Source organism: Olea europaea, chromosome 4, assembly GCF_002742605.1.
Source record: "Olea europaea var. sylvestris chromosome 4, O_europaea_v1, whole genome shotgun sequence".
Lineage (NCBI taxonomy): Eukaryota > Viridiplantae > Streptophyta > Magnoliopsida > Lamiales > Oleaceae > Olea > Olea europaea.
The window spans coordinates 899,106-913,697 of record NC_036240.1 but is presented as its reverse complement, the minus strand read 5'-3'; the positions used below and the strand labels follow the sequence as shown (position 1 = coordinate 913,697).

Here is a 14,592-nt window from a genome sequence, read left to right as displayed (position 1 = left end):
TATCTAAATCCTTGATAAAATTGTGTATATCTTTTATTGAGTTTGGGCAAGATTAAAATTGACTGATCGAGTACCTTTATGAGTTGGGAACTTGAGAATGAGTAAAGTAGAGAATACGAATACGTATCGAGAAATGTCACCCTAAAAATGGGTTGAGTGGCTATTTAAGTATTTTATATTGAACGATTATAAATCTAAGTTCAGTGTTTAGTGATGATTAAATTTCGACATTTGTTATTGGTTCACAGGATCGTTGAAGAAAATATAGCTTAAGTTAGCTAGAATAATTAGAATGACAAAAATGCCATTTATACACTTACATAATTATCGGATTTTAGATGGGGGCGAACTACACACAATAGGTCGGTAAAAAAGATTGCAGATATTTTTTTCATCTGCTGTGATTTTATCTATTTCGAAAGTGCAGCATTTTATTTTTATTGGAAAAAACAAACTAATAATTAGTTTGAGTAGCTTAAGGTCGACTAGTCGAGATCTAATTGTTAAGAGTTTAGAATATATGTTTCCAGAACTAGTTACAGTGGTAGTTCTTTTTGGTTATTTTAATAGAGTTTTATAGAGTTTTTTTTTTTTTTTGTTTTTTTTTTTTGTGTGGTTATTTTTAACATTTTCAATAAGGTCTAATAGTAAAAAAATAAACGAAATGGTTGAGGCCAAACCATGCACCCTTTCCAAACAATGCACCTTTATGAAAAGGTGTCTATTCACTAATGGTTGAGGCCTTTTTCGTAATTTCTCATTTATCCGATATTGATTTTCGAAATGCCAAATATACCCTTCAATACATGCAGAGAAATTAAAATTCTCTTTCGGGGGCGTTACCCCCGACCCCCCACGAGGGGCGCTGCCCCCTCGACCCCCGCGACCTGACCGGGCAGGTCGATCACCGTTTGTGCGCCCCGAAGCGGCGAAGTGGCAAACAATTTTGCCTAAACGGATTGAGTCGAGCTTTTGAGTATTTGGCCGAAGTCGATACGAACTTTAATCGATTTTCAATTCTCGATTTATTTAACCAATATCCAACAGTATCTCTAAAAGACGCACATTGTAGCTATAGAAGATCTAACTTGTACAGAAAAAGTGATTGAGAAATCGAGAAGAGATTCCAAAAACAATCATTTGAAATTGCAATATATAGTTGGATGCTCGATGAGAAGTACAGTGTGACACAATTTATATTTTGATCATGAATGAAATGTTCATAATGAATGTACAAGGGAACACATTTTACTTGGAGGTCATAGTAATGACTAAATCTATCCCGGCTTGCATTTTGTCTTTATTTCATAAATAGTTTAATGGTGGCTCTAATACATTTGAAGTTTATTGAATTGGTCACGTGCTCAAGTTTAATTCTATGTCATTACTGTACAAAAAATTAAATTATACTTTATTACCAGATATTTTATCTAAATCCTTGATAAAATTGTGTATATCTTTTATTGAGTTTGGGCAAGATTAAAATTGACTGATCGAGTACCTTTGTGAGTTGGGAACTTGAGAATGAGTAAAGTAGAGAATACGAATACGTATCGAGAAATGTCACCCTAAAAATGGGTTGAGTGGCTATTTAAGTATTTTATATTGAACGATTATAAATCTAAGTTCAGTGTTTAGTGATGATTAAATTTCGACATTTGTTATTGGTTCACAGGATCGTTGAAGAAAATATAGCTTAAGTTAGCTAGAATAATTAGAATGACAAAAATGCCATTTATACACTTACATAATTATCGGATTTTAGATGGGGGCGAACTACACACAATAGGTCGGTAAAAAAGATTGCAGATATTTTTTTCATCTGCTGTGATTTTATCTATTTCGAAAGTGCAGCATTTTATTTTTATTGGAAAAAACAAACTAATAATTAGTTTGAGTAGCTTAAGGTCGACTAGTCGAGATCTAATTGTTAAGAGTTTAGAATATATGTTTCCAGAACTAGTTACAGTGGTAGTTCTTTTTGGTTATTTTAATAGAGTTTTATAGAGTTTTTTTTTTTTTTTTGTTCTTTTTTTGTGTGGTTATTTTTAACATTTTCAATAAGGTCTAATAGTAAAAAAATATCCCTACGTTTGACACTTCTTGCGGAAAACGTCTATATGTTTCAATTTGTTTGCGTTTTCATCCCTATTTTCACGTTTCATTACGAAAAAGTCATTTTGACCAATTTGAAATGTATGGACGTTGTGCACACTATATGCTAAACGTATAGATGTTTTGTGTTATTAGGCCTTTTAATAATTATTTGGACTCAATGCACTTTTTAAAATAATTAGGAGTAAGATTGTAATTTTTTTTCTTTTCTTTTTTTTTTATTTTATTTAAATAAGAGAGTATTTTGATCATTAAACGTTGAAAATGGTGAAAAGAACATTCAGGACAAAGAAATGTGAAAGTTATGGACGAAAATACTAAAAAATAAAAAGTAGAGATATTTTTTACAATAAATATGAAAAGTACAAACGTTTGTGTCAATTACCCTTTTTTTTAATGACGGGGCTATTTCACATTTGCCTTTTAACTTACGTACATTGACATTGTGTGTAGAAACTGATGTTGACTAAACAAAACTAATCAAAAAAGTGCAAAACAAAACCTTGAAACTTCAACGACTTTATAAACAGGAATCCCATCATCTAATGGTTTACTTTTCCCCCATTTTCAGGTTGTGTTTTTCTTTTTCTGAAGCTTGAATTCGCCAGGTTCTGCTCTCTCTCTCTCTCTCTCTCTCTCTATAATATATTTATACATGGGTGATTTTTGGATGTTTTGGATCGGTTGACTTTTCGTTTATTCTTGGAACAGGATTTGATGGTTAATTATTGTAATTATTGCTATCATATGATTTTAACGCCAATTCGTTCTTGCATATAACTTTTGCTGATTGATTGGGAGCTTTTTTCGTACGTAAATGGGGAAATCGAGTCAACCCGTAACGCTTTTCGAGAAGTAAACGCACTTTAATTTGAAGACGACCTCCTTTTTTAATCGTAAAAAGTAGTTTTGAAAAGGCTTATTTATGAGAAGTTTAGCGAAGCAATTACTAGTGAAGAAGTAGCGCTTCAACAAAAAGAAGAGGTATGAATTGTTAATATATATGGGTACAAATGCATTTAATAGTTTTCCTAAATTCTTGTCTTTGTCGATTGTGGTCGGTAGGTTTTGAAAAAATGATTTTAAGTTTTAGCTTAGAAAATTTGGGAAAGGTAATGAGTGGATTATGTAACTTCCCCTAAATTTATTTTCACATTTCTATTTTTTTTTTTCTCCCTCAATTGTTTGCTCTTTTCTTGCTGAACCTCAGTTCCTCCGACTAATTGAGGACGTAGGCATGTGTCTAAAATTTGTTGCTTGTCTCTTCCACTGAAGTCTTTCGATCCAATATGAGCTGATGAGTGCATGATAAATACATTTTTTGGTTGTTAGGAGCTTTGATTCTATTTCATTAAACGCTAAGATTGCGCCATTTCATTGCATTTTTTTTTTTTTTCTCTCTCATGGCCGTTATTCCTTTATGCTATTAGCTAGTTTTTTGTGGCACTTACTTTCATCTTGAAAAGCTCTTGAAGTGAACCTGCAAATTTTTTTTAGTTTAATAGTTCATTTTTGTGTTCTGCTAATTCGTTGCTGTCAGCCTCTGTCTCCCTTAATATTCTGCACAGTTTCTTATCTTATTTGAATGTTTTTATGAACCGGATTGTGAACTTTGTGCATGACTATGTACTTGGCTCTCATTTCTTAATCTAACATTGATTTCTGGCCTTGAAAGGGAAAAGATACTTGCTCCATGATTTTCAAAAGTAGATAATTCAGTCTCTTTGTGTGCATAGAAACTTTTGGAAAGAGGACTCCACATCGAACACAACTTGGATGGAGGAGATTCAGCTGTATACCAACTGGGATGATGTCATTTGTCCCATATGCTTGGATTTTCCTCACAATGGTGTTCTCCTCCAATGTTCATCATATGAAAAAGGATGCCGACCTTTTGTGTGTGACACTGACCATTTACACTCAAATTGTCTTGACCGTTTTAAACAAGCAAGTGGGATGCTATCCGGTTCTCAATCACCAAGTTCTTCTGAAAACGTTAACTGTATGAATCTGGTGTCGGACAGCAAACCAGCGTGTCCCTTGTGTAGAGGTGAAGTTACTGGATGGGTAGTTGTTCATAATGCTCGTGCATATTTGGATGAGAAGAAACGTTGTTGTGAAGAGGGAAAATGTGGATTCGTAGGAACCTACCTGGAACTTCATAAACATGCTCACTTGGAGCATCCTCAATCGTGCCCTTCAAAGATCGATCCTGCACGAAAGCTTGATTGGGAGAATTTCCAGCAATCCTCTGAGATCATAGATGTGTTGAGTACTATCCATTCAGAAGTCCCTCGTGGGGTTGTTCTGGGTGATTATGTGATAGAATATGGGAATGATAACTCTGGTGATGAATTTGATGACTTCCCTGGGGATGAAGGGAACTGGTGGACATCTTGCATATTGTATCAGGTATTTGAAAACTTTAGGACGTCTAGAAACAGAAGAAGATCCAGAGTTGGTGATTCTAGAAGAGGAAACCGTCATTTGAGTTTTGATACTTCTAACTCTGATGAGGGTTCTGTAACATCTGTAGAATATGCTGACTATATAGCAGACGATGCTGATGATGAGTTTGGAAGTGCAAGTGGACTCTCGAGGGGAAGAGCAGATCAACACAGGTGAGCGACTATGGTATATGTGCCTATACATTTTTCTTTCAATGATGTGCCATCATTTATTCTTGTGGATCCATGATTAATAAGCCTTCTTAATCTTTGGTTACATTTGCACTGTCTACATAAGCTTTAAAATGACCTCCTCCCAAAACACACACATCAGAATAGTTGTAACTTGTAAGCTTTTGCTTATAGCTACAGCAGGAGATTCAGTGCTTCGTTATGGCATGGCACATCAGTTCATTGGTGATAAATTTTTGATGAGTCTTAATTTTTGAGTTACACACACACACACTCTCTTTCTTTTTCAGTAATGGGCTCATATTTATGTCAGTGTGGCCGTGTATTGCATTGGTTCATCAATGTTCCAAAATGGCAGGAGGGGAGGAAAAGTCTATTTAAGTTAAATATTATTTTCTGATAAATATATTAAAAGTTGAACTTGCACATGAATATGAAACAATTGATTCGGTCGTTTTCATTGCATATTTCTTTGTATATTTGAATAACAAAATCATGAATTTATTGGCGTAGGATTTAGAGAACCATTAAGACTTAATTAAACCAAAACACTTTCTAATCTGATCTCCTAGTATCTTTATTAACCAAAATTTTGCTTATTATTTTGGGGGATGAATATGATCATTTAGTCCTCTCTCCGGACAAGACATATAAGGAGACCCACCAACAGCCGAACAATTATTTTTCTAAATTTTGTTAGACCAGTGCAAATTCTTTAATGTAACCTAATTAGATTTTTCCTTCGAGGAACAATGTTATTGTTACTATATCTTTGTTTATCTTTTTATGTCTTTGATAATTGAGGAGTTTCCAATTTATGGACTATGGTATCCCACTATCCCGATAGAGCCTCCTAATAAAATTGTTCTTTCTGATTTTGATGCAATAAAGCCTAGGAAATCCGACTTCAGTAATTTAGTTAGGAGATGGTATTAAAGTGATTTATAAGCTCCTCCTGATTTTTTCCCGTTTTGCAAATTCCTCTAGTAAAATGTCAGAAAATGGAAGTCATTTTGCTCTTATGTTTTAACTTCCATAAACACAAGCAAGAAATAGTTAAGATATGTCTCTATCTGGATCATTTCCATGTAAATTAGCGTGATCACAAATTTGTGGTTCACTCTTTTAGGCACAAGATAGACTAGATGACAAGGTATAAATAAAGTATTTTTTCCTATTGGTTTTTTGTCACTTGCATCTTCTTTCTGATTTTGGTATACATTTTTTTTCTCACAGTTCTCGAAGGCGTCGTTCACGCTTCTATGACCATTAGTTATGCAGCATCCAGGATGCTCTGCAGACTCTTTACAGGTTCTATTCTACTATAAAATGTAACCTATCAACTTTGCAACTTTTATACATCATGTTTATTCTAAAACTCAACATTCTGGAGATGATTGTATATTTAGTTTCATTATTATGTTTATACACGTTCGCGTAATTCATTATGTTTCTTCATATGACAGGATAGAATTAACTGAAACCGATGAATGGAAGGAATGGCTTACAACTGGTGGACCACCAAAAACTCAACGGCACCGCACGTTTCACGCAGCTAATGTTATTTAAAATCCTTAGATTGACACCTAATCAAATTCTCTGTTTTTCATGATTAATTCCCTTTTTAGCTCCCGAATGTCTTTTTTCTGAGGAGGTTTGATCTTTGGAATTTACGCAGTACTTCCTGTTAATATCGTCTTGGAAGACTGCTTTTGATTTCTAAATAATCGAAGTGGACAAGTTATCTGGCATAAGTTTGTTCTTTGCATACGATCGAATGGCTTCGATGAAAGTCTCAGGTTGGGGAATCTTGTTTTCTGCACGTACGCGTCTACTCAAGTAGTTATCGTTCTGTGGAAGTTTGAGATGAATCGACATATACTGCATTGAGTATGTTCCGTAAAGTTTTTTTTTTAGTAGATTATAAGTTGTGGGTCTTGAAAGAATATGTGGATCATAAAATATGTATTCAGAACTTGAAACAAACTTTCACATAGCAGTACTAAAAACAAAAAACAAGTAAATATAAATAAGAAATCTACTCGGAAGGGCTGGAATTACTGAAACACACTAACAAGTAAATTTTCAGAAGGCAGTTAGTGAGTATGATGTACAGTTTTCACCAAACAGCCTATCCGAGGATTATTGATTTGCTAAGATTTGGCTGGAAAAGGAGCAAAATAAGTGAGAGATTGTTCAACAAATGCATTTTATACACGATGAATCATCCCATCCCCGACATCTAGTCTTGATTGTTGACAAAGATGACGACTAAGATGACACTGCTGAAGCTTTGCAAATGGGGCACCAATTCTTCAGCTGCAGCCAGTGCTGTACGCACGTTGCATGGTACCGGTGCTGGCATTCCACCAACTTCCCGATCTGGTCTCCTAATACATACTCCTCCTACACAACATGTATCGATTCATGTATTTTTCCGGAGGTTTGGGACAGGTAACAGGCAAAAATTCAAAAATTAAACTTAGATCAGTAGCAGTAAACATTCTTGAAAAATATAGAAAACCTGACAAATACTGCATTTGAGGTCGTCTAGATCCTCGCTTGATCCCATGATTTTTTTGTCCGAGAGGCTAACATGATAGATGCTTCTCACGAGGCATTTCGACAATTCCTCTTCTGATACTGCCGTGCTCACCGTACCGATACACTCCTCAAGAGCTAGTAATTCCTGTCAGACGAGCAGCTGCGAATGTCATGAAAAAAAAAAAAACTCCCCAACATGGCCAGCCCAATTATCTTCCAAAACAAAATAGAACTCCCCAACTTTCTTTTCAAGAAATCTCAATTAATAGAGCAAATTTACGGCCTGATTGGACTAAGAAAGCTGCTTTTGTGTATGTTTGTATTTTGCTGAAAGTACTTTGTCAGATTAGAACTTTTAGAAGAAGCTCATCAAGATGACTTCCTTGGAAACCTCTTCTCCAAAAGGAAGAAGTTATCCTAAACAAACCCTTAGCAAGAGTCATAAAAAGAAAAATGGCGACTTGCAATGATTCTCCGGAGAGAGAAGAAAAGAAGTATTTCGAGAAAAAGCAACATTCATGTAATAAATTTCCCCAGAGAGAGAGAGAGAGCCGAAATTCAAATTTCTTTTCACATAAATTATGAGAGAAGAGTTAGGTCGGAGTAAAGTCTAATTGTACTAAAAGGAAAAACGACGAATAATAGAAACTTAAGATTCAAGTCGTCAAACCATCATACGAGAATAAGATAATAAAACCTCATATGACATGTTGTCAATATCCAGTCTCATGTCGCGATGCTGGTCATATAGGTTGAGGCCGCTAATGATTAAACTGGTCTCAAAGGCAAGTACTTGCTGTAGACAGAGACGAAGAGTCAATTGTCAAACCACAGTTTGCAGATATCAAAGAGCCATAAAAAGTTAATTACCTCACGGGTCAGCGGTTCGTCTTGTCCAATCCTCTCAAGTGCTAGTAATATCTATACCATGAGAGAGTACACAATATATAACCATTTGTCAAGGCAGCCGAACAAAAAATAATTGCATCATAAGCCCACAAGCTGAAAACAACAAAAATGAATTTTGATATGAAATGGGACGATACCTCGGCAATTCCATCCATGTCACGTCGTTGCAATGCATCATGCACTAAACTAGTAGTGTCAAGTCCCATATAGGAGGAAGGCATTAAACTGGACAGATTATCACCACTACTGCTGGAAAGGCTGTAAGAACTCTGACCACTTGATGAACCATGGTCCTCAACCTCAATAGGTCTTTCAGGTTGAGGAAATCGGGAAACATTTCCAATATGTTGACTAGAAAGCCTCGTCCTTGTACTTCCATTGATTAGCCTCTGAGTCCTAACAGATGCAGCATCACTCGCATCCTCTCGAGGAGTCCAACTGCCACGTCTTGAATCAGATATAGAGATGCCATTAGTTGAACGCAAGACACGTCCATTAAAGGATACTGCTCTATTTGTTTTCTTCCATCCAGAAGATGAACTACTTCCCCCTTCTGAACTTCTCTTTTTCACCACATCCTTCCTACTAGACTGTGATTCAGATGACGAGCAACTTCGTGGAACAACATCAGATGTTGAATTGCATTTCAGATTTCTCAAACTGCACCTGCTTCCGTTACCACTATTACATGCCCTAAGGCCAGAGCTGTTCGGTACCGACAGGACAGAGGAAGTTGGCAGTGTGTTTTGGTTGCATGACCCTGACTTACAATGAAATACTTTTCGAGATCTAATGTTTGATGACACACTAGAACTCCCTATTTCTGATTTACTCGAAACACTGCTTTCTGACGAATCAAATTCCACACGAGAAGACTTCAGATCAATATATGATTTTTTCGAACTGGTCATCATAGAAAAGGTGGTAGATGTATTTCTGGTTATCTCCTTTCCATTTTCCATAGAAGGTTTAGCACATTTAGCTTTATCCAGGATTCCAATTTTGGAATTCTGACTGTACTTAATTCTGCCACTACATCCTATTCGATTACAGAACTGAGCATTTTGATCCCTATCACTGGTTCTATCTTTCAAGTTGACACTGGATCTCTTTCTAGGTGAAATAACTCTGCCTGCAGCTCTTTTACCCGAGTTTGCATCCATGGATGGTTATATACACCCTTTATTCCTGTATTAACAATCATACACTTGAGCTTTCAAAGACTTAATATAAGCCTTCGTTAAGAAGAGATAACACGATGTAGTTATGAGATATATTTTTATGCGTTTTTCCTTGAATACCAAAAATAATGATTAGATGATGGAGATTGCAAAATTTTAGACAAAATGACAACATAATTTTTTATAATATTATTAGTGATCTCTAAATCAATAAAATGATGCGACGCATAAAGTTAATGTAATATGTGAGCAACCAAAAAAATTAACTCAAAGTAAGGATTCAATGAAGCTTAAACCCAAAGAGTAAAAGTGAATCACATAGATATGCATGATACTGAAGCCGGATGACTTACAAAGTTTCAATAGCTTAAAACCATTTAACGACAATATTCTTGACCACAATAAAACAAGTTTTTCTCATTTATGTCCACAAATTATTGAAATAATAATAAATTAATAAAACAAGTATGCATATATCATTGTGAAGCACAAAAAAACTTACTGATAATCCAATATAATATCTGTTCATACACTATTCTGTACACTATGCCAAAAACTAAATTTTAAACACTCATCGATACATAGTAGAAGTCAATACACATATCTATGATTAAAAGCACACTGAAATCAATTTCTCAGACCATATATATGAGGGGAAAAAACAATTTATAGTCTCTAAAGTGGAAATTTATGTACAAATTTACGATTAATCGTTCATGGTCGTCAAGAACATAACTACATAGTCTCTAAAGATGAGAAACAAAAGGATTGTATAGTCACAGGAAATAACTTCAAAATATTCAGCCTCTTTGGAGGCAAGTTTTTAGTTTTCTTTTTCATTTATTAAGCAAAGAAAAGTTGTACTCAATCTCATTTGATTTTTTCACACTTTTTATTCATTAAGCAACACTTTTATCAGAAGTAGGTCATCACGATTCACTCTCTTGAATAAGAAACAAACACACTGCGCGCATCGAAATAAAAATAAATAAATATTATGAAATACTTCACAAGAATAAAATTCACACAAAAACATAATCAGGGTTGATCAAAAAAATTAAAAACAGATTGGTTCAAAGAAATTAAAAATAAAAAACAGAATCCCATATCAAAGAAACTCAAGAATATTGACTGTAAACCAAGAAAATTCAAGAATCCAATATATAGATTGATATTACAATCAACTAAACAACCCAGAAAGTACGAGTTAGAGAAGATACTTGAACTGATATGAATCAATAATCGTCGGAAAGCCCAAGTCTATGATCACACAAAAAAAGCTAAAGAATTAAAAACTTTCTTATTTCCTTTTTCTTTTCACCTTGAAAGAGTACCAACTACTACACAATACGAGAAGGGTCTTACTCCTTAGCCTTTTTAAGAGAGAGAAAGAGGAGAGAGAGTGTGCGTATGTTTTAAATTAAGTGCAAACAAAACCATAAATTTCACAAAAAAAATGCTTAACAAATAACAAACTACAGCTGAATTGCCGTCCTGCCTGTTGTGTACAGTAAGTGGATTTCAACCGTTGGATCTGTTTTTCCAGTTACGACGGTTAGAGATTCAGGATTCTTGGGTTAGGCCCGTATTTCACAGACGGGGCCCAGTTTAGGCCCTTGAGCTACCTGCTCTTCGTGCAATGAACTAGAGAAGTTGACTTGAAAGGCGGCCATTTAGACAATACATGGATAAAATATATAATGAATTGAAAAATATTCATTTTTGTTAAATATTGCAAAAGTGAAATTTTTACTCCCTAAAGAAAAATTCGACAATTACAATTTATTTATATTTTTAACGTTTATGCAATTCTGCTAATTATATAGGGATTTAAAAATTTATTGTGATTAAATTTCAGTCGCAACTCAAGAAAAATGAATAATGTGTTAAAAATACCGATTGAGTGAAAAATATAGAAAATCAATAAGTATTTATAGCCAAAACATAATATGCCGTTGTTTGAGTCTTATTTTGGGGGAAAAATGCATTTTGGAATAGTATATTGATGAAAAATGTGTGATTAAAAAATAAGAAAGGTTTTGAATTTTCATGTAACATTATCTATTGAAGAATGTGTGTTGAAATTATATCAAAACACGGTTGAAAAATACATTTCCCCCCAAAAATATGGGACTCCAACAAGGGCTATATCAAAAAACAATTCAAAAGAAAGAGCAATTGGTGCTCTATTAATTTACTTTCCGCTTCCAAATTTTTTAATAAGAGTAATGTTATTTGCAGTTATTCATTGTCGTACTCGATCTATGTGTGCATACATACGACGATTAGTGATTTGATACATTAATGTGATGATTTTTATTATTTTATGCAACAAATCACTAATCGCCACACGTATGTTACGTAGGACGATTGCGGTAATGAGCGACTGCAAATAGCAAGATTCTTTTAATAATCAAGCCGATCGAATCTATCCTCATGGGCTGTCGAGCTAGACAATCAAGCTCGACATGATCTGTTCATTATAATAAGATGACTAAATTAGCTTAAATTGATTCAGATAGATTTCGATCCAACTATTTTATCGAATAGGTCATAGTCCGATCTATTGGGATTTGGGACACCACTAAAAAGAAATGCACGATGTGCCACTGCAGAGAAATGAGGTTATTCGTCCCCACATTACCTGCTAGCAAAAAATAAAAAATAAAAAAATTCTTAAAACTCCAATAATGGAAAAAACAAAATACCATATCCATGATGAATGTCTGGCATTTGTCAAGATTTTGTGGATTGGAACCAATTAAAAAAAACCCACCACTAATTTCAAGTGAAACACTTGGCCCCTCTTGACCCATTCAAATGCTTTCCTTCTTTTTTTTCTTATTATTTTTTTCTATTTTTAAAATAAATTTGTCACTATCTTTTCTATTTTGAGTTACATGATTTGCCCTAACAAAAATCATTTTCTAATTGAATTTGAGTAGGTGGAGATCTGATGATTCAAGGTGTTTATAATTAGGTCTCAATAATTTTTTAATTAAAGCATGGACCCAAGCGATACGATGTGCTTTTTAAAGTTTAGTGCGTCGTCGTCGTCAGAGGTGGCCACACAAATATAACTTCTATCGGCATGTGTGTTATCAAATTCAATATTTATTTATTTTTAAGCCAAACAAACCCAGTCGCCATAGGACTAGATGACTCAATTCAAACAGAATTTTCAGCTTAATATACAAACTATACATGAATTCGAGAATAGGTTTATTTTCAGACAATTTTCAATTAATAATACAGTGATTATCAAGTAGTGATACAAACATGATTGTCATTTGGAACGTTAATAACGTTAGAGAAAAAAATTATTGTTATTAAAATATTTTTAATAATCTATAAAGTTAAGATATTAAAGTACAGACCAAATAAATTTTCTTTGGGAATTCAACTTTTGTATGATATACATTACATCCTATATTTTAAATTATCAACACTTACATACCCTTTATTTAACTATTTAATTATGCTTTAAAATTTAATTATTTGAAGCTCGTGATCTTTTATTAAGCTCTGTTTGATGTCCATTATTATTGAAAAGTGATGTTTTGAATAATGACTTTTTGGAGAATGTGTTACTAAAAGTATAAAAACGTTTTGAATTTTCGTGCAAAATATTTTATCGTATAAATGTGTGGTTGAAAATTAGTATGTAAAAAAAAGGAATTTTAAAACTAATTTTTTTTTTTAAAGATGTTTCCGAGTGAGGTTAATAAAATTTATGATCTTCATTTTCTTTAAGAAACAACTTAAAAATGGAAAATAAAATTTAATTAATCAACCACAAGAACTTCAATTAAATTTTTCCCAACATTATTATATGGACAAATGGAAATTATCAGTTGTCATCGTCTGATAATTAATTTATGTTCAATGAATATAATAAAATAAAAAAAATCAAGTAGAATCATATGCTATTTTGAATCTTAAAATAAAATTTTAAATTGTTATAGCTTTATACCATTTTGTAATTTAACAAAAAATTTCAAGAATTCATACATAACTTTTTAAGGCTCTTTTATTTTTATGTTGATTTCCTTATTTTACTATTAAACTTTAAGTAGAGAAGAATATAAATATTGTTGATAAAAATATATAAATTTGTATGAAAAATAAAAATTATAAAAATGTCATGTTCATACTCTAGACAAGATACTTGAATTGATAGAAAATTGATTAATGAAAAGATGGATATACCAAGGCATAGGCTCTACGATGGCTATCCAGATCTGGACAAGGTCGAACAAAGTCACGGTCGCCCAAATTTACACACTACATACGACTATACCTCGCATGAATCGACAAATGAGATGTTTTTTTGTACAATGGAAACAAGAAAACACTCTAATCAAAATTCTTAATAAATGTTACACGTAAATCAAAAAAATTTTCCTCTTTTTCTATCACTCATTTTTCAAAAAAATACTATTCCACCCATTTTCATTGCCAAGTAATGGGAATCAAACAGGGGCTTAGTTTTTATAGTACATTAGGACCCCGTTTGATAACCATTTTTTTTTAAAATGCATTTCTTCTTTTCTTTTCTACTACACATTCTTTATTAAAATAATATTACACGTAAATAAAAAAAATTTTCTTACTTTTCAACTACACATTTCACATCAATTTACTATTCTAAAATGCATTTTTACATAAAAATGCCTATCAAACATCCCCTAGGTCTCTATTTGGTGTAGCTTAAAAACTTGATTTAAAATTCAACAATTAATTTTAACAACACACTTTATGAAACCCACAAATTTTATCAACATTTCAACAATTCAATTCATCAGCTTTTATCAAAATATTCTAAATTCTGATTTTTAACTGCACCAAACAGGGACTAAATGTCACATTAGACCCATCGAAATTTATCGATTGGACAATTTTACACACCTTTTATCTAACATACTAAATAACTATATAGTTTTGGATCAAAAAGAAATGTTTAATTAGATGTGCTCTCCACCACTCCTATAGGCATATTAGGTTGTGCATGTTTTACGCTCATTTAACAAACAAATAAACCCTTAAATTGCCGAATAGTCAGTCTCTTTGCCAACCACTTCTTCTCTAGTATAAGACAACCTATTCAACTATCTTTTGTTCCCGAATTCTTCAACAATGGCGAAGTCTTCCTTTCTTCTGCATTGTACCAGGTTCTCTCTCTCTCTCTCTCTCTCTCTCTCTCT

At 33.3% G+C, this 14,592-nt stretch overlaps 2 protein-coding genes across 5 annotated transcripts; one reads left to right on the top strand and one right to left on the bottom strand.

Annotated features, from left to right (window-relative positions):
* The first annotated feature begins 2,572 nt into the window (after nt 1-2,572).
* LOC111393190 lies at nt 2,573-6,562 on the top strand. Of its 2 annotated transcripts, none has more exons than XM_023018605.1 (4): nt 2,573-2,723; nt 3,852-4,736; nt 5,991-6,065; nt 6,221-6,562. In XM_023018605.1, the coding sequence occupies exons 2-3, from the start codon at nt 3,892-3,894 to the stop codon at nt 6,025-6,027; spliced, it is 882 nt and encodes a 293-aa protein (XP_022874373.1). In that variant the 5' UTR covers nt 2,573-2,723; nt 3,852-3,891; the 3' UTR covers nt 6,028-6,065; nt 6,221-6,562. The 2 variants fall into 2 exon arrangements, with proteins under 2 accessions (XP_022874373.1, XP_022874374.1); XM_023018606.1 differs by lacking the exon at nt 2,573-2,723 and adding an exon at nt 2,730-3,099.
* A 142-nt stretch (nt 6,563-6,704) lies between these two features.
* Nucleotides 6,705-10,839, bottom strand: LOC111393189. 3 transcript variants are annotated; one of them, XM_023018602.1, is made up of 6 exons: nt 10,609-10,827; nt 8,345-9,395; nt 8,169-8,219; nt 7,996-8,094; nt 7,279-7,443; nt 6,705-7,160 (listed from the first exon to the last, which is right to left on the bottom strand). In XM_023018602.1, the coding sequence occupies exons 2-6, from the start codon at nt 9,368-9,370 to the stop codon at nt 7,026-7,028; spliced, it is 1,476 nt and encodes a 491-aa protein (XP_022874370.1). In that variant the 5' UTR covers nt 9,371-9,395; nt 10,609-10,827; the 3' UTR covers nt 6,705-7,025. The 3 variants fall into 3 exon arrangements, with proteins under 3 accessions (XP_022874370.1, XP_022874372.1, XP_022874371.1); XM_023018603.1 differs by having other exon boundaries at nt 6,719-7,160; nt 10,710-10,839; XM_023018604.1 differs by lacking the exon at nt 10,609-10,827 and having other exon boundaries at nt 8,345-10,426.
* Nucleotides 10,840-14,592: the final 3,753 nt, after the last annotated feature.